Source organism: Venustampulla echinocandica (assembly GCF_003357145.1).
Source record: "Venustampulla echinocandica strain BP 5553 chromosome Unknown scaffold_3, whole genome shotgun sequence".
In the NCBI taxonomy this organism is placed as follows: domain Eukaryota; kingdom Fungi; phylum Ascomycota; class Leotiomycetes; order Helotiales; family Pleuroascaceae; genus Venustampulla; species Venustampulla echinocandica.
The window spans coordinates 118,619-138,315 of NW_022474208.1; the positions used below are offsets into that span (position 1 = coordinate 118,619).

Genomic DNA, 19,697 nt, shown 5'->3' on the forward strand with positions numbered 1-19,697 from the left:
GATTTGTCGCTACTGATAGCTAGCGGTACGTCAAGCATTTTCTCTTAACCACGACTTACCTTCACGCTGATCGACCACTGTTTTAAGACTCCACTATTCCCTATAAGGTCACTATTGGCACACAACTTCTTCTCCTTGCGATATTCTAATGGCATTCAACGAGTATCGAGCGGTCCAATTGAACAAGTTCCTTGGATCCATTGCATTTGGGAAATCCTCCATCACTAATGCTGATCGTGCGAAGCTGTTTTTGGAAGCTCTATGCGCACAAGACGACCGTGTAACCTGTGTGGAGAGACTTTTTGCAAAGCAACCATCTCTTGACGCGCTTCGTCGAGCTCTGAGGCTCGACACGTCCATCAACTACATCAACCAATCCATTGCAGCATTTCTTGAATACGTCTCCGACCCTGCCATCAAACAAATTTCTGGCGGCCAGTTTCTTCAAGATATCCTTGTCATCATTGCTGATCCTCCCACTCTTTGGAACGCCTTGATTAGTTCGCATAAGAATGGCTCTCTCAATGAGAACGCAACGCATGGTTTTGCTTGGCTCCTTTGGGAGCTTCTCTCGATGCCTTCTAATGACAACATCGAAGTAATGGAAACCGCGAAATCTGTAACGAATTCAAGATCACTTCTGGAGTCATCATCCCATGAAACTCGCGTTCTCGGTTACAAAATTCAACACTTCTTGAAAGCTAAAGCAAGTAGCGCATATGCCAACCCGGACAGTGCTGGGCCAGGAGGTCGACATGACAACGACTTCGTTGACTACCGCGAGACAGCAATATTTCCCACTGCAGACGAATTCATGTCGGACACGCAACCATTCTACAGACCGGCCGAAGAAATCGCCCAAGCTGAGCCTGAAAATCGGGTCGGAATTCACCTGGATAACCAGTTTCGCCTCCTTCGGGAAGACATGCTTGCTGAACTGAGGGACGACGTTCGCATCGCGACTGGCAAGAAGAAAGGGAGACGGTCTCCTGTCATCCTTGAGCGCCTCAGTCTTTCTGGAACTGAATGTGGTGAGCCGAGGAAATGGAAGCAATGTGCTTTGAAGCTACACTGCGGACTTGGCATGGAAAAGTTCGCAAAGATGTCTGCTGCCGAGAGAAAGACTTACCTCAAAAGCAATCCACGATCCCTCAAGCATCAATCGTTCGGCTGTTTATTACAAGGAGACCAGATCGTTGCTTTCGCCATCCTGGATAGAGATGAAGCTGGATTGCTTGAAGATCCTCCGGCTATCACCTTGAAGATATGCGGAGACGATGCTTTCAAAACCCTCTTGTTGGCTTTGAAGGGAACAACGCCAGTTGACTATATCCAAGTTGACACTCCATTCTTTGCCTATGAGCCTGTCCTGCGATGTCTTCAAGATATGAAAGATATTCCACTCGCGCAATTCCTCCTAGGGACAATTCCAGACGAGGCATCTCAGACCGCCGTGGCCGTTGACAGCGCACTTGTTGACGAGCTGCGAGCCAAGGGCAGCCCGATCATCCAACGCCTGCTTAAAACGGACCAACCTATCGATCTCGATCAATCTCAGATGGATTCTCTCATCGCTGGGCTCGCACAGTCTGTGAGTTTGATACAAGGACCGCCAGGTAAGTTCATCAATTGCTTGCTCTTTCAATCATGACCATTGACATCACCAGGAACGGGCAAGTCTTTTATTGGTGCTTTGATCGCAAAAGCTTTGTACGAGCACACGAGCGAGACGCTTCTTGTTCTAAGCTATACCAATCATGCACTGGACCAGTTTCTGGAAGACCTTCTGGACAATGGGATTCCACCGCAGAGTGTCGTTCGACTTGGATCGAAATCTACACCACGTACCGCACCCTTGAACTTATTCGAGAGACAAAGAACTGGTGGCTATAATAAATCTCGCACCGGGTGGGAGATAGTCAACAACTTGGAAATTCTCGTTGAGACCTACCGGACTGAGCTGTCAATTGAGCTCAAGTCCTATACCCAGACTGGAGTATCCTGGAAGGACATACTTGCTTACCTGGAGTTCAGCGATGATGATGATCATTTCTATTCGGCTCTACTTGTGCCCGATGAGGAAGATGGAATGACTCGCGTTGGCAAGGGTGGAAAGGAAATCAAACCAGATTACCTCTGTGACAGATGGTCGCGAGGTGAGGATGCTGGTATTTTCAAAAAGCAAGCCGCGGAACATTATGAAATTTGGGACATGGACGCGAACTCTAGACTGGAACGTATGAAACGTTGGACCACCGCTCTGTTGGACGAACAAGCGTCCAAAGTCGCCACTCTATTTTCACGCTACAACAAATATCAGCAGCGTTTGGCACAAGTCCTGGGAGAGAGGACAGCACAGACTCTCAAAAGCATGAGAGTCATCGGTTGCACCACAACAGCTGCCGCCAAGTATGCTTCCGATCTTCGCAATGCTGCGCCAGGAACTGTCCTGGTTGAGGAAGCCGGCGAAATTCTGGAAAGCCACGTTCTGACTGCGCTGTCGCCAAATACGAAGCAGCTCATTCTCATCGGAGATCACAAACAGTTGCGTCCAAAGTATAGCAACTACGCAATCAGCGTCGAGAAAGGCGATGGGTATGACCTCAATCGGTCCATGTTTGAGCGGCTCGTGCTTGCAGGCTATCCCCACACCACGCTGTCCAAGCAACACCGCATGTGCCCTGAAATCTCAACTTTGGTCAGGCACTTGACGTATCCCAGCCTTCAAGACGCCGACAAGACACTGAATCGGACACCGGTGCGTGGGATCCGAGACCGAGTGGTCTTCTTCAACCACAATTATCCAGAAGTCGATGCCCCAGAGCTTGCGGACCGTCGAGATTCTGAATCGAAGACCAGCAAGAGTAATTCATTCGAGGTTGACCTTGTGTTGAAATGCATCCGCTATCTCGGGCAACAAGGATACGGGACTGATAAGCTTGTCATACTTACTCCTTATCTCGGGCAGCTGCGCCTCCTTCGTGATCATCTTATGGTAGAGAACGATCCGGTTCTCAACGATCTCGATTCCTTCGATCTCGTTCGAGCAGGTTTACTTTCGGAGGCAAGCGCAAATATCAACAAACGCCCTATCAATATCTCCACGATCGGTATGTCAATGGCTGTTGTGTTTCAGCGCCCTCGCTAACCTTCTTGACCTCAGATAACTACCAGGGTGAAGAGAGTGAAATTGTCATCGTATCTCTCACGCGTAGCAACGAAAAAGGCGACATTGGGTTCATGTTTTCGCCTGAGCGACTCAATGTCCTGCTTTCTCGAGCCCGCGACGGACTCGTCATGATTGGCAATGCGCAAACCTTCCTCAAGAGTCGCAATGCAGGTCAAGCATGGACGCCATTCCTGCACTTCATGAAGGAGAACGGTCATCTATATGACGGTCTTCCAGTCCAGTGCCAGCAGCATCCGCACAAGAAGGTCCTTTTGAAGACAGCTCGTGATTTTGACGTTGAATGTCCTGATGGCGGATGTTCGGAGCCATGGTAAGTTGGTCTTGCCCAACACCAAGATTCATTTAGCTAACATGAACAAGCGGAACACAATTAAGCTGTGGTACTCATTACTGCCCTTCCAGATGCCATCAGCTGTATGACCACTCCAAGATGGAATGCCAGGCATTGGTTCAGGTTGTCTGTTCACAGAAGCACAGGTCCCAGCGCCTTTGCTCAAAATCTCAAGCGGCTTGCGCGATTTGTGCAGAGGAAGATCGACAGAGAGAACGAATTCGAAAGCGAAATGCACAACTCGACGCCGAACGTGATACCAAGAGGGCTGCTTATGCACTGCAGCTTGCGGAAAACCAAGCTGAGATTGACCACCAGAGACGCATTCTGCAAGATCACCGTGAGGCTGAAGACTCGGCCAGGGCACTTGAGCAAAAGAAGCAGGACCTAGCCAATCTTAAAGTAACAGCAAATAATCTTGAAAAGCAGCGACAGTCCTCCACCAAACCACAAGTGACGCCTGCGTCTAAGTCGTCGAGCAAGAAAGTGGCTGTGGAGAACGAAGAAGACTGGGCATCAGCAAAGAAGCAGTGGGAGCATTTCAAACGTTACGAAGGTGCGGAAAACGAAGCTCTGGATGATTTGATGAGTATGATTGGCTTGGAAGACGTAAAAGACAAGTTCCTTTCGATCAAGTTGGAGGTGGATACTGCTGTGCGTCAAGGTCTCGATATGCCGAACAAACGCTTCGGAGCTTCTTTGTTAGGCAATCCCGGAACTGGTAAGCAATTACCATTCTTTTCTGTACTAATTATTGACACTCGTAGGCAAAACTACCGTCGCTCGGCTCTATGCTAAGTTCCTCACTTCTGTCGGAGCCTTGCCTGGGAGTGAATTTGTCGAGACGACAGGCGCAGCTCTCGCAAATGAAGGGGTATCGGGCTGCAAGAAGAAGCTAGAGGATATTCAGAATAATGGTGGTGGTGCTTTATTCATTGATGAAGCATACCAACTGGCATCTGGCGGTAACTTTGGGGGGACTGCTGTTCTTGACTTTATTCTCCCGGAATCGGAGAACTTGACTGGAAAGGTCGTCTTCATTCTCGCTGGATACAACAAACAGATGGAAAAGTTCTTCGCACATAACCCTGGCTTCCCAAGTCGCTTTCCGCACGAACTTCAATTTAAGGACTACGAAGACGATGAGTTACTGAAGATCCTCGCCCATAAAATGAACAAGAGATACGACAACAGAATGGAGGTCGAAGATGGACCAGGCGGTCTCTTCGCTCGCATTGTTGCCCGGCGCGTTGGTCGAGGTCGAGGACGGGAGGGCTTCGGCAATGCGCGCGAGATGGAAAATACCCTCTCTAAAATTGCAAGCAGACAAGCGGTCCGAATCTCGAAACAGAGGCGTGCCGGGAAAAAGCCAGACGACTTCTTTTTCACGAGTGCTGACCTCCTCGGCCCTGAGCCTACCGAAGCGCTGAACAACTCCGAGGCTTGGAAACAGCTTCAGAATCTCATTGGCCTGTCGGCTGTCAAGAAGACAGTCCAGGCCTTGTTGGGTACCGTTCAGTTCAACTATCGGCGCGAACTGGACGAGGCACCTCTGGTCGAGTATTCCCTCAACAAGGTGTTCCTTGGATCCCCTGGCACGGGTAAAACCACCGTTGCGAAGATGTACGGACAGATTCTGGCGGATCTTGGGTTCTTATCAAATGGTGAAGGTAATCTTACGCCCACCACTGGTCAAGAGTGGCTTTCGCTGACATCATACAGTTGTTGTAAAGAACCCCTCCGACTTTGTTGGCAACGTCCTTGGCGCATCTGAGTCTACAACCAAAGGTATTCTTGCCTCCACGGTGGGCAAGGTTCTTCTGATAGACGAGGCATACGGCCTGTGTGGTTCCTTGGGTGAATCTTCCACCAGCGACCCATACAAGACTGCAGTGATTGACACCGTCGTGGCCGAGGTGCAGAGCGTGCCAGGTGATGATCGATGTGTTCTACTCGCAGGCTACAAGGAGCAGATGGAAGAGATGTTCCAGAAGGTCAATCCTGGTCTTAGTAGGAGATTCCCCCTTGCCTCCGCTTTTGTGTTTGAAGATTTCAATGACGGAGAAATGGCAAAGATCTTTGACCTCAAGCTTAGGAAATTGGCATTCAAGACGACAGATCTAGGCAAACGTGTTGCGATGGATGTGCTACGTCGGGCTCGCAATCGACCTAACTTTGGTAACGCAGGTGAAGTTGATATTCTCCTTGATCATGCCAAAGTTAGACAGCAGCAGAGGCTCAATGAGGGGAACGGTAGTGTTGACCGCTCGCGTTTCGAGCCCATTGACTTTGACGAAGACTTCGATCGAGGCGAACGCGCAGATACAAATGTCCGTCTGCTCTTCAAAGGCGTAATTGGTTGTGAGACCATCATATCTCAGCTCGAAGGCTACCAAAATGCGGCGAGAGAGCTGAAAGCAATGGATATGGATCCCAGGGAAGAGATTCCATTCAACTTTCTTTTCCGCGGCCCACCTGGCAAGTCGGATGGACCGCAAGCAAGATATTTACTCGTCTAACAAATTACAGGTACTGGAAAGACTTCAACTGCGCGCAAAATGGGCAAAGTCTTCTACGATATGGGATTTCTTGCCAAAGCAGACGTCGTCGAGTGCTCCGCCACCGAACTGGTAGGGTCCTACGTCGGTCAAACTGGACCAAAGGTGCAAAAGGTCCTCGAGAATGCATTGGGCAGAGTCCTTTTCATCGACGAAGCTTATCGCCTTGCAGGCGAGGGATTCGCCAAGGAAGCGATGGATGAAATCGTGGATTGTCTGACGAAGCCGAAGTATGCTCAAAAGCTTATTGTCATTCTGGCTGGTTATGACGATGATATAAACCGTTTGATGGCGCAAAACCCTGGTCTCACAAGTCGCTTTCCAGAAGCCGTAATCTTTCGTGGACTGGAGCCTACTGACTGCCTCGACCTACTAATTCAGCTGCTGAGAAGCCGTCAGCTCGATATGCGGAAGAAAAAGAAAGATCTGGACTTGTCAACCTTGGAGGTTCCCGCTCCAGACTTCAAGCAGGAAACACTGGACCAGTTGGACACTCTCGGCAGGATCGCAAATTGGGCCAACGCCCGTGACGTGCAAACAATCGCCAAGAGCATATTTGGCTTGCTTTTAAAAGCTGGCGCTATGAAGAAAACCATTGCCGTCGTCACGGAGGATCATGTTCGCACCGTCCTCGACTCCATGATCTCCGAGCGTAGCCAGAGGCAAGACGCAGCCAAAATTCGACCTAGCTCTCTCGACAGTGATATGATGGCTCAGATGCAAAATGTCCAATCACCCCCGCCTCCTCAGACAGCTGCTACTAGTAGCTCCGCTATGAACACTTCGGAGGCCGAGACTCCTCAACGATTAGCCAAGGACGCGCCACCAGCGGCCCCGGCAAACGAAATCAAGCGTGACTCTGGTGTTAGCGACGCTGTCTGGGAACAGCTCCAGCGTGACAAACAAGCGGCCAAGAAGAAGGAAGACCAATACCAAAAACTCATCAAAGCAAGCGCTGATGCAGCAAATAATACCAAAATTCTCCAGCAGAAAAAGCAGGCGTCCGAGCAAGCCTTTCAGCAGGCCATCGAGCATAATAAAGACCAGTTTGTCTTACAAGAAGCCAAGCGGCTTCGCGAAGAGACTCGTCTTCGGCATGAGATGGAACGACGTGCTCAAGAAGAGCTTCTTGCAGAACTAGAGAGTCAGCGCAAGGCTGAGGAGGAAGAGCGAAGGAAAGAGGCAAAGGCTCAGCAGCAATTGAGGACTATGGGAATTTGTCCTGCCGGCTTCAGATGGATTAAGCAGAAAGGCGGCTACAGATGTTCGGCTGGTGGTCACTTCGTTACGGATTCGGAGTTGGGGCTATGAGGTAGGAATACGGATGAGAGGCGCAGTCGATTGTCCTTTGGACATTGTGCGGCGTAAATTGTGCTTTCCCCATACCCACTATATATCAAAACGACCTTGGTTACTAACCTGTTAACCAATGAAATCAAGCAAATAACAGCTTTAAATGCTTTGCCTGGTATATGACAGTGGCTCTCTTTCCCGGCGAACTGCCTCATCCCGCGACAGCCTCATTCCTCAGAGGATTTCCAAACTCCCCGACCACCTCTGCGAATCGAAAACAGTCCGATGGCGCTTTTTCCGGGCCTGTTCAGCTGCGTACTGCAATGGTGTCTTCCCAGAAAAGTCTCTATCGTCAGAGCGAAGCTTTGTTTTATCGAAGAGAAATGCTAGAGCTGTCTCTGTAAGAAGCAACTCGCAACCTCTGCGTGTCCGAACATTGCAGCTCTTTTATAGCTTCCTCGAGTCCAAGGTGCGCTGCTAAATGAGACCTTGCTATATCCCTTGGAACTTCTTGGCTGTAATTGGCATGTGATGGGTACCGCTTAGTAGCCATAAGCGCTTGAATGGAGGCTTCCACCTTGGAGTCGCTCTCGAGAAATTCCATTATCACTTGACTTGCTAAAGGAGCCTTGCGAGCGTGATGTCCTCAATTTCGAGCCGCATAGTCATAAATTGCATTCTCCCGTGGTCGTGCCTCCAGCGCCAACACCGAATTGGCAATTCTACTGCCCACGGCACCGCCAACGACCACGACACGAGATCCCTGGGATAGGATAACCCAATCACATTTCGTAGACTTGATGGGAAGACCGGTTGCAAAACAGCCGAACGGCACCTCCCAGGTGAATGGAGAAGGATCTTTAATCTTGATGACGATGGTTTGGAAGGAGATATGTCGGGATCTACTTTGACATGCCGACTGTTGTGTAACAGACGGGTGACGCGCAAGCTAGGTCGCCACTGAAGTCAAGATCTCAACATTGCGAGTAAATACGTGACATGCCGTCGGAAAATCCCCACCAGATAGTGCGCCGACATGCTCGGGCCACCGGCTTCCCGGAGTTAAGTCAAGGTTGACCTCCTTTCCATGATCTTACCAGTCTCCAGGGCGCAAATTATGGCCTGCGACAGCCGGCACGCAGTTTCTGGATCTCCTGCAGGTGATAGCTTCCAGTTCTTCAATGTATTGGTGTAGGGCCGACCGGATCAGAACATGGGGACTTCGGGGACTTACATGTAAGCTGCGTAAGGAAAAACTGTTCCGCACATCGGACAATGTTTAAATTTGGCACACTTACGAAGGGGATGCGGTGATGGTGCTTTAGAGCGTTCTGGATTACCCGAAATCAATATATTCTTCGGCACAGAGATTCACATTATAGTTCGAGCTGACGATTGAGAGATTCTCGGATACTTCTAGATCCGAATGTCGATGACCTTCGAAGTTCCGGATTGGCAGTTTATCAGAGGTACAATAGCGGATGGTTGTCTCCAGTCTCTGGTCGGGAAATTCGGCGTCGATGTTGTGACGATTGAGAATTTTATTATCTACCTAGATGTGTGAGACTTGGTAATCATTCGAGATGCCATATCCGTCGACATTCTCAAAGGCAGAGTTCGATGACTGCTGAATTAGATATAAAGGGCCAAGAGCACACGTTGACAGAACATTTCTTCCGAGCAATTTCCTTGTTAACTTTACTCTGCCTTCAAAATGCGATCATTTCTGTATCTCTCAACCACTCTGGCCACGGCCATGGCTGCTGGCTGCCCATACATGAGCGGTCAACTTAGTGCTCGAGATAAAGGCTTCGCGAAGCGTCAAGCAGGGGACTCTGTGGAAGGGACGACGTTGGCCACTCAGGAATTCCTAGCTCCATTTGAACTGAACGACACGAATGTCTATATGACCACCGACTCTGGGACGCCAATTGACGAAGCGGTGAGTTTGAAAGCTGGTCCGCGTGGGCCAACGCTGTTGGAGGATTTCATTTTCAGGCAGAAGCTGCAGAGATTTGATCATGAACGTGTCAGTATCCAAGTCTCAACCGCATTTGGATCTGGGCCCGTGGGTTCTAACCTCCACATAGATTCCTGAGCGTCCAGTACATGCTAGAGGCGCTGGTAAGCCATCTCGTCTGATCAGAGGCCAGTCATTGACCCGAAATAGGGGCCCACGGCGTCTTCACGAGCTACGGTGATTTCAGCAATGTCACTGCTGCCTCATTCTTATCTAAGGCTGGCAAGCAAACGCCAATGTTCACTCGAATGTCCACCGTCATTGGCGAACGGGGTAGTGTCGATTCCGCCAGAGACGTGCACGGCATGGCCACTAGATTTTACACTGACGAAGGAAACTTTGGTGAGCAATTATCCTAACTTAAAGAACTGGGTACTGATCATGTCTTCAAGATATCGTTGGCATCAACGTGCCGGTTTTCTTTATCAACGACGCCATCCTCTTTCCTGATCTCATTCATGCTCTGAAGCCGAGCCCGGACAACCAAATCCCTCAGGCTGCTACGGCTCATGATTCCGCCTACGACTTTTTCAGTCAAGAGACCAGCGCCTTGAACTTGGTCATGATAGTGATGGCTGGTTACGGCATACCACGATCCTACCGCCACATGGATGGCTGGGGCGTGCACACCTACCGTCTCGTAACGAGCGAGGGTGCCTCAAAGTTGGTTAGATGGCATTGGAAATCATTGCAAGGGAAGGCAAGCTTCTTGTGGGAGGAAGCTCAAGCTGTGGGTGGCAAAAACTCCGATTTCCATCGCCAAGACATGTGGAATGCGATTGAGGCTGGTGTCAACCCCGAGTGGGAGGTACGTTTCCTGCATCTTCTCTTAGCATGGGTTGCTAATGATCTCTAGCTTGGTGTTCAAATCTTCGATGAAAATGAGGAGCTGGCTTTTGGCTTCGATGTTTTGGACCCAACCAAGTTCATCCCAGAGGAGGTCGTTCCAATTACCCCACTTGGAAAGATGACTTTGAATACGAATCCTAAGAATTACTTCGCGGAGACGGAGCAGATCGGCGTACGTGAAGAGAGGATAGTGGGTTTCTTTATGCTAACGTGTTGCGCAGTTCCAACCTGGACACATCGTCCGCGGAATCGACTTCTCCGACGACCCGGTGCTCCAAGGCCGTCTCTACTCGTACCTAGATGCTCAGCTTAATCGATACGGAGGCCCAAACTTCGAGCAAGCGCCCGTTAACCGACCACGAGTGCCCATCCACAATAACAACCGTGATGGCAAGGCGCAAGCGTATATCCCGACCAATATTGCAGCCTATTCACCCAACACGCTCAACTTCGGTTCCCCCATGGAAGCCAACGAAACTGTTGGAAACGGATTCTTCACCGCTCCAAATCGCTATGTGAGCGGAGCCCTCACTCGCGAGCTTTCTCCCACCTTTGCAGACCATTGGAGTCAACCACGCATGGTCTGGAACTCGCTTTCGCCTGAGGAGCAGCAAATTGCAGTCAATGCCCTCCGCTTTGAAACATCCCACGTGGTTTCTGTGACGGTCAAGCAGAATTTCATCAATCAAATGAACCGAATCGACCACGACTTGGCTGTGCGAGTGGCACAGGTACTCGTCGACGTAACGGTTCCGCCACCAGACACCACCTACTATAATAACAACAAAACATCATACATCTCCATCTTTCACAACTCATTGCCGACCATCCAAGGCCTTAATTTCGGTATCCTAGCATCAGTTTACTCAAACCAGTCCATGTCCCAGGCAGCAATGCTCAGCAAGCAATTCGCCGACCTAGGCCTCTTCGTCAGCGTCGTAGCTGAAAACCTCGCTCCGGGTGTGAACCTCACATACTCCGCCGCTGACGCCATCGACTTTGACGGCATCCTCGTCACCCCAGGCTCGGAAAGCATTTTCCTCAACGGAACGTCTCCGCTATACCCGCTTGGTCGTCCGCTCCAGATCGTGCAGAGCGCATACGTCTATGGGAAGCCGGTGGGAGCTTTGGGCGGTGCCAGCATGGTGTTTCAAAGCGTGGGGATCGCGGAGAGACCGGGTGTTTACTTTAGGAATAGTACTGCTACGTTGCTATCTGACTTTGAGGCTGGATTGAAGACGTTTAAGTTTCTTGATCGGTTCCCGTTGGATCCGCCTGTAGGGTGAAAAGATTCTAGGAAGCTTGAAGGAGTTGAGAGAGTTATAAATATATAGAATTTTAAAGATAAAGAATCTTAAAAGTGTAACTATTTAGAATTTTATATTTTATAATAATAAATCTTAAAAATATAAAAATTTTAGAATTTAGAATTCTATAATAAAAAATCTTAAAAATATAAATTTTTAGAATTCCGAATTTTATAATAAAGAATTCTAAAAACTAAATTCTATAATCAAAAATCTTAAAAATATAACTATTTAGAATTCTAAATTCTATAATAAAAGATTTTAAAAATATAACTATTTAAAATTCTAAATTCTATAATAAAAGATTTTAAAAATATAACTATTTAGAATTCTAAATTCTATAATAAAGAATCTTAAAAATACGACTATTTAGGATTTAGAATTTCATAATAAAATATTATATTTCAATATATAAAATCTTAAAAGTATAACTATTTAGAATTTAGAATTTTATAGTAACGAATTTTAAAAATATAATTATTTAGAATTTAGAATTCTATAATATAAAAAAATATAAAAAAATATAAAATCTTAAAAGCTCGATTATTTAGAATTCTAAATTCTATAATAAAGAATCTTAAAAACGCGACTATTTAAAATTCGGAACTTTATAATAAAAAGTATATTTCAAAATATAAAATCTTAAAAGTATAACTATTTAGAATTTAGTATTCTATAAGAAGGAATTTTAAAAGTGCGACTAATTAGAATTCTGAATTATATAGTCAGAGAATATACTTTACGATAATAAATCTTAAAGGCTCGACTATTTAGAATTTTGAACTCCAAAAATAAAGAACTTAAAAAGCTCGAGTATTTAGAATATAGAATTTTGAAATAAAGTTAGATTATTTCAAGCGTAGCACGCGACACGCGACATGTCGGGTTGTCTAATATTCTTGTCGCTTCTCGCTTCTCCCTTCTCTTCTAAATTATCGCGACAACAACGCTTGAAATCGGAACAAAATAGTATTTCAAGATGCGACAAAGTACAAATGTACGATCTCGAAAGAGAAAACAAGGTGAACTGCGAAAGCAGCTAGATACCTCGAGCCAAAGTGCAGAGGACGAGGCTTCTCGTAGCAAGCGCGCTCGACCTGCAAAGCAGGCGACGCAGCAAATGCGCGATGATCACCCCGATGATTCTCGTAGCAAACGCGCTCGACCTGAAAAGCAGGCGACGCAAATGCGCGATGATTCCTCAAGCTACGATCAGGGAGGCAGCCGTCCTGCAAAGCAGGCAGCACCTCGATCTGCTTTGGCATTGGCACTCGATCGCAACAAAGCTGCATCTACTCAAAATGAGTCTGATGTAGAAAACAGCGAAGAATCCGACGAAGCTGTCGACGATGACGAGGAACAGCCTCTCGCGGCTACAAATAAGCCCGCTGAAGGTGCCAGACAGTCAAACATGGCTAAGGCTCGGGATCCAGAGAATACCTCTCCCCCTCTCTCCACATCATCTCAAAACTCTGATGATGCTGATCAATCGCAGGTTATAGTCGATCAATATTGGTCAAATTCCAATGAACAAAAGCTTCAGGACGGATGGACTACCGACGATGAAGATACGCTAAATGCTATCTCTACCACCGAGGTGGCGCTCTGGAGAAAGACGCAGCTTCTATTCAATAAGTCGCCATGCGACTTGATACCTGCAGAGATTAGCCCAACACCAGATGGCACAGACGTGGTCAACTGGGGTCAAGGTCTTTCGCTATCTCTCACGAAGCTTGTCTGCTGCCCGGCCTTCAAACGCCAACCAGAGTTCTTGGCCTACTGCTTGCAGTTGGCGTTATACTATCGTCGAGGAGGAACAAAACCAAGCAAATCTGCCTTCCCCTCCGAGCGCAATAAAGAATTTATTGCGCTATTTGACGAGAATGTCAAAAAGGCATTTGGCGCCAATGCCGAGCTCGACGAGGACTTTATGCCGATCATGAGCAACACATTAAATCAGTATTTCGGGGTTGACAAGCCGAAGTATTACGATTTTGCCAAAGGCATCAAAGAGAGCGTATATTCCCACAACGCAGCGCGGGGAAAGCAGGCTGCATTGAATAAAAGCAATGCAATCACCAAGCGCGATGTCGACTCTATATGCGACGCGTGGGATGAGTTTGCTGCAAAGCAACGCCCCCGACTGGCAGATATAGAGGTGGCCCTGGAAAGAGCAAATCTCAAGACTCCCCATGGCCGAGTCAAAGCCGGCACAATCGGACACAAAGCCAAGGTCCTTGAACTGAAGAAACAGTGGGTGCTGAACTGCAGACGCAAAGCTATCAGAGCGCGGAACCAAGAGCGCGCCGAGGCCAGCGACTCTGAAGATACTCCGGTTGATCACACAAGTGACAACCTCGTGGCAAACAGACCCTCGAGCATGGACTACCAGCACGCTGACGCCAGTGAGCCCCAAGAGACTCCGGTTGATCACACAAGTGGCAACCTCGCGTCAGACACGTCCTCGAGTGTCGAGTACCGACGCCGAACGAGTTCTTCTTCTTTGTCCGGGCGCCAAGTTCCATCGTCGCAAGTCAGGTCTGCGAGCTGAAGCCGCCTCGCAAGAAGCTCGACGATAGAGAATGGCTGGTGGCATAAAAGCTTGCAGGGCCCGATTTGGCAAGTAAATGCAGCTTTGGCCGAAGTAGCAGCAGTCTAGCAGATCAATACAAACGATCGAGCCGCCATATTTATCTACATGCCTACAGTGATTAATTATCGAGTGGTTTATTCTAAACTACCTATGTGATTAGCCAGGATCCAGTTTCAAGCCAGTTCAACGCTTGCTTCATAATTCGACGTCGTATTGAATATGTTCCTTCTGGCGGCTTTCCGCGCCGGTGTCTCGTAAACTTTACTATCGGAAGTTGTTGTGTTCGTAAATTAATTTAAACTACTGATTTAGTGTGGCTAAAGATGAGTGTTATATGGAGCTATGCGATAACATAACCTGACAGGCGATAGAGGTCGAATGCTTTCTCAAAGTTGTAGACGATGTGGAATAATTCATATTTGGGCGGGGGGAATCGGACGCGTAGCGGACTTGTCAACATGGTCGTAGGGCCGCTATAAACCAAATCTGGCAACTGGACTTACCCGTGAAGTAGCTCAATACTCGCGAATAAGAGGAGAGGTTACAGGATTGTTTCCAAGCCGGTCATCCAGGCTTGTCTTGACGAGATCCATTGCTTAACGTGCCCAGTCACAAACTAGCCGTTCCAACCAAAGTCTTCAAACACTGCTCCGTAGTAAAAATCCGATTCAAGCCAGCAATAAATTGCGGTCCAAGTGATAAGGTCATATGGCAGTCTATCATTTGAGACTGCTGGACGCAGTTAGTAGGAAGGTCACAAGTCGCACGTCACCGGTAACAATTCATAAACGTTTAGGGCTGCGACTCGTTCATATTGATATATCTAGTACCAAAAATGAAGACAGGGACACGCTCTTGATCGCACTGTGGGCCATTTATTGATGGTCACCACCCCCGTTGCCTCCCTCTTGACCCCTATTTGGGGCATCTCTGTTTGGGGCGTCACGATTGTTATCGTTTCTGCCGCCTCTGCCTCGTCCTCGTCGCCATCTTCTGCCACGACCTCGGTCATTGCCACGGTCGGGCGAGGGGCGTCTGTCTCGAGGTCGGTCATTGTCCCGGCGAGGTGATCTGTCCCTGTAGTCTCTGCCACGACGTCGGCCATTGCCATGACCGGGTGAGGCGCTTCTATCTCGGGATCGGTGATTGTTCTGGCGAGGTGGTCCGTCCCTGTTGTCCCGTTGTTGGGTACTATCGGAGATGGGCTTGTCGGAGAATGTCCTCTCGAACACTGCCATACCAGTAAGGAAGGATGCAAATGCACTTGCTTCCTCGAGGCCCTTTTCACCAACTAACTTGGCGACGGACTTTGGGAGCTGGTATTTCTGGGCCAGTGTATGCGTTTGCATAGACTGAGATGGCTTCGGCCGACCTTTGGTGACGCGGGCGGTGGTGTCGGTTTTGGGTCTGGTTATGTCAACTCCCTTGGCTGTTCTATGGGCCTCGTTGTGCATCTCCCTAGGGATTGACGCATGGAGCATTTCCAAAGGGAGACCTGGTTCATCTTCGCCCCTGGTGAAGATGTTTCCGAATTTGGCCTTCCACCCTGCTGGGGTTTGGGCAGCCTCTGACAATGGATTAAATTCTTGCCATTTGGGATCACGGCAAAACTCTCCATGCCGCTGGATGCCATGCGCATTGAATCTTTCCAGCGCAAACTTGCCGCTTTGTGGGCATTGAGGATGTTTCATCCACGCGTCAAAATTCAGGTCCCAGAGGTCCCATGGACACCGGATTGGCGCCTTGTTGAAACGTTTTACAACAAACATTTCTCTGGCTTCATTTATGGTGCGTCCTTGCTTCATGCAAGTCGCAGCATTGTGTTCACCAGAATTGCACCAGGGACAGGCGTTTATAAACCCGTACTCATCTAGTGGTCCATTGCAGGTCTTGACGGCATGGCCTTCTTGGCTGCAATTACCGCATGTGACTCTGTATCTGGCTGGGACAACTGGGTCCTCTTCTGGTTGCCCGGCGTTTTCTTGATCGTCGTCGGGGTCTTGTTCCCGTGGGGGCTCTTCAGGTTGACCAGCTTCTGCTTGGATAGCCACTGGGGCCGGTGCCGCGGTCTTGCCTCTTGGGAGGGCTGTCTGCAACTCCCGCATATCGAGGTCATTGGCGGTATCGGAGCTGGTATCCATTGCGTCCTCGTCAGCTACCGCATCTTGCATCGTAGCAGATGTGGGTTTAACAATCGAGGGGCCGGAGGTTGAGCTCTTTTGCTCACCACCTCGTGTCTTCGGAAAAGAGACACTAGCCGGACCACCTCGGGCCTTTGGAAAGGAGACCCGAGGTCCTCGAACTCGGTGGACACGCTTCTTCTTTCCGGGCGCAACTGAAGACGAGGCGTGAGCATCTCGCTCGGCCATCGACTCGGATGTGGAGGAGGCGTGAGCATGTCGCTCGGCCATCGACTCGGATGTGGAGGNTCGCTCGGCCATCGACTCGGATGTGGAGGAGGCGTGAGCATGTCGCTCGGCCATCGACTCGGATGTGGAGGGGGCGTGAGCATGTCGCTCGGCCATCCGCTCAGAAGAGGCGTGAGCATGTCGCTCGGCCATCATTTCAGATTCGGGTGAGTAGTCAGAGGCGATAGGATCTAGCATGACCTCGAAGTCTGGAGCATACACTACGAGAGTAGTGACTGGGTTCGGAGCATCGTTAGCCATTGTAAGTGGCAGTCGGATGCGTGTGTGTGGGTGTATGAGGGAAGAAGATGGAGTTGTTGCAGGTCGCGACAAGATATCCAAAAGGCGTCGAGCGCGCTTCGCTTACCGTGTTGATATCACGTGACTCACTCCCCTTATTTTCAGCGCGCCAATCAACTCATCCCGCGACATACCCATTCCAACTCCAACATCACAAATTCATAGAGCCATCACAGCCATCACAACCATCACGATGTCTCTCATTGCATCTAAAAAATACAGGGTGGAGCGAACTCCGGAGATGCCCTGCTGGACAAGGAGGCAGTGGAGAATGCTTGACATCCTCCGCTGCGATGGGTCAACAACCGAGGACTTAATGGCCGAGGTCATGCGCCTTATGGTGGAGACGAACGATGAATTGCTCAAGAGGGAGGTCGACTACGATACTCCTCGAGGTAAGTATATTTAATGGGCCACGACTTGCCTTGCAAGAAAACGCGATACGAATGCATGCTGATAATGACACAGTAAAGAAATCTACCGACCGTATGATCGAAGACTACGAGGGCGAAAAGCAGGCAACATCACTGCTAAGAAGCATCCCAAAGCCGATAGTTGAGGCCATGATCGAGGGCACGATTGGACATCGCTACGCGACAGATCCGGAATTCGCCCGTCTGTTCATGGTAAAAGACGGATGCCCCGGTGTTTACTTGAACACATTCGTGGTAAAGGGAACTGGCAAGGGGCTCAACTCGAATCAGTGGTATGATCTATACCAAATGATGAACCGGTACGTTATCAACCTATGATATACGTGACACAGCGCTAACAGGGACCAGGTATCTCGAGGGCCAAGGTTGCGTTATCGATGAGAATTCCACCTCGGACATGAAGAATAACGCAGACGAAGCGGCCAGAATTGAGCAAGCTTATTCGAACAAAAGCGTGGACTACTTCCGAGAGATGACTAGATCCGGCAAGAGAGCCTTCACCCAGCAGAGAAGAAACCAGGATCTCAGATTTTGCAGATTGCTATTAAATAGGATCTGCCATGATCTTGATCGAAGTGGAGAAATATCGCAACTACAGTCGCCTACTCAAGTGGGCTGCTCTCAGAACCTAGCGTCAAGAATGGGCCAATACAGCCCAGCCTGCGGAATGAGGAACACCCCACAACTCTGGGCACTTACAATCAAGTGTCTTGCAGTAATGAAAGTTGAAGTCGAGCATATTTCGGTGCCGATTTTGAAGGTCTGGAGACATGATCACCTTCCCCTTGCAGAGACGCTTGTCACGGAGTTAGCCTCATCAATGGTCGAATATGGCGGACTGAATCCGATACAACCTGGGAACACAAACCTTAGAGAGGACAATGAAATCTTTGAGGCGCAACTGCAGGCGTTTGTCGAGAGCACAAACATCACGGATGATCTGGAAGCTTCTGAGACCCAGGTAAAGTTGCGAATGGAGCTGCTTAAATCCATAAAGGAGATGCAGAGCTATGATCCCAAGAAGGATAGGGACGAGAACGTCGAACGCATTGAAATCATGCGAGAGCGCAAGGAAAACATGAGCTTAGCGATGAGAAAAGCGACCAAACAGCTCGACGAAGATACGGAGAATATCTATAAGGATATTGCGGAGATGGTGGAAACCATGGCAGAGCAGAAAGCACAGCTCGACTTTAGGCTCAAGACTATAGAGTGGCTGAAAGAAGTCAAGGAGAAGGAAGATTTGGCCAAGGGAATCAAGGATGCATGATCCCCCAAGGCGATAAGATAAGTCCTTGTATCTGCCCCCTGCCATGTAGTTCGACCGAATAAGAGGCGAACTGTAAACTTGCTGCCTCCTCGACTTCTTGCTTTGCTCGCAATTTCAATTCGACTGAACAAGCAGCGAATTGACAGATACCCATCTACGTCAAAAAGACGAGATGATTGCTTGAGCATTCGGGATTCTCGAGGAGGTCTGCCAAGGAGCGGCATGGCACTCTGGAGCCAAAGGCTTCAGATAGATCAGCTCCTTCTCCCGTAGTTTGACCGCATAAGCGGCGAGGCATGAACCTTCTCCTTGGGATTCGACCGCAGCGGCGAACTATGAACTTGAACCCTGACCCCTTGCTTCGCAATTCGACCACATAAGTGGCGAGCCATGAAGGTATACCAGCTGATTCCATTGCAACTAGTTAATCTTTCGAGATTGTCGAGATCCTTACAAAGTAACACGTTAGACAGCTATCAAACGAATCAACGTAGCTATGAGACCGTGCATTGCAGCCAATGTGACCAACTCCACGAGATAGCAAAATAGCTACGGAAAAACCGCAATACCAATGGAATCGAACCACAACAACCGCCATGGACTTGTTAGTCTACCCACACGATGTTGTGGTCTGGAGATGTGTTCGTACAGTATACGTCTCATCTTTCAGTCTCCCAGGCTCTACACTATAACAACCACCACAAGCCCAGGAAGATGGCACCAGCACTGTTCGTGCCACTTGACTATACGACTAAGCTATTCTATGAGCCTCGCATCGAAGAAACGTTTGAAGACATTAACAGTAGCCGAGCGACATGCTCACGCCTCCTTGTCGAAAGTGATAGTAAAGGAGGTAGAGCATATGGGTTATCAATTGATCGGGCTGTTGTCAAAGCCAAGATGCTGTCAAGGCCAATCGCCTTGTCAAAGCTCTATGTGATACTGCCCATTCACTGATGAGACGCCTTAATATCTCTCACGGGATGTTGTTGTCACCCAGAAGCGCGTTCATAAAAACGGTAATAGCGCGTGAAGAAGCGCATCTGGTCTTCTTCGGTGGCAAAACGCCCTTGTCCTCGAACATCTCGTCGATTCGAGGCTTGTACTTGAACAACCGAGCCGCTGGTAATAACTCTTAAACGCA

The 19,697-nt window shown here is 48.9% G+C and overlaps 4 protein-coding genes across 4 annotated transcripts; all 4 read left to right on the top strand.

Moving 5' to 3' along the window:
• Window positions 1-148: 148 nt before the first annotated feature.
• Window positions 149-7,390, top strand: BP5553_05677 (Uncharacterized protein; the record flags this gene model as incomplete). The annotated part of the gene is made up of 7 exons (XM_032014300.1): window positions 149-1,616; window positions 1,668-3,110; window positions 3,164-3,500; window positions 3,551-4,242; window positions 4,289-5,191; window positions 5,244-5,882; window positions 6,051-7,390. 7 exons carry the CDS (start codon window positions 149-151, stop codon window positions 7,388-7,390), a joined length of 6,822 nt encoding a protein of 2,273 aa, XP_031868981.1.
• Window positions 7,391-9,086: 1,696 nt separating this feature from the next.
• BP5553_05678 (putative catalase-3) lies at window positions 9,087-11,527 on the top strand (the record flags this gene model as incomplete). Its single annotated transcript, XM_032014301.1, has 6 exons — window positions 9,087-9,401; window positions 9,463-9,496; window positions 9,543-9,734; window positions 9,785-10,200; window positions 10,249-10,413; window positions 10,463-11,527. The coding sequence occupies 6 exons, from the start codon at window positions 9,087-9,089 to the stop codon at window positions 11,525-11,527; spliced, it is 2,187 nt and encodes a 728-aa protein (XP_031868982.1).
• Window positions 11,528-12,527: 1,000 nt separating this feature from the next.
• Window positions 12,528-14,099, top strand: BP5553_05679 (uncharacterized protein; the record flags this gene model as incomplete). The annotated part of the gene is made up of 1 exon (XM_032014302.1): window positions 12,528-14,099. The coding sequence occupies one exon, from the start codon at window positions 12,528-12,530 to the stop codon at window positions 14,097-14,099; it is 1,572 nt and encodes a 523-aa protein (XP_031868983.1).
• Window positions 14,100-17,042: 2,943 nt separating this feature from the next.
• On the top strand, window positions 17,043-18,553 carry BP5553_05680 (uncharacterized protein; the record flags this gene model as incomplete). Its single annotated transcript, XM_032014303.1, has 3 exons — window positions 17,043-17,244; window positions 17,318-17,582; window positions 17,632-18,553. 3 exons carry the CDS (start codon window positions 17,043-17,045, stop codon window positions 18,551-18,553), a joined length of 1,389 nt encoding a protein of 462 aa, XP_031868984.1.
• Window positions 18,554-19,697: the final 1,144 nt, after the last annotated feature.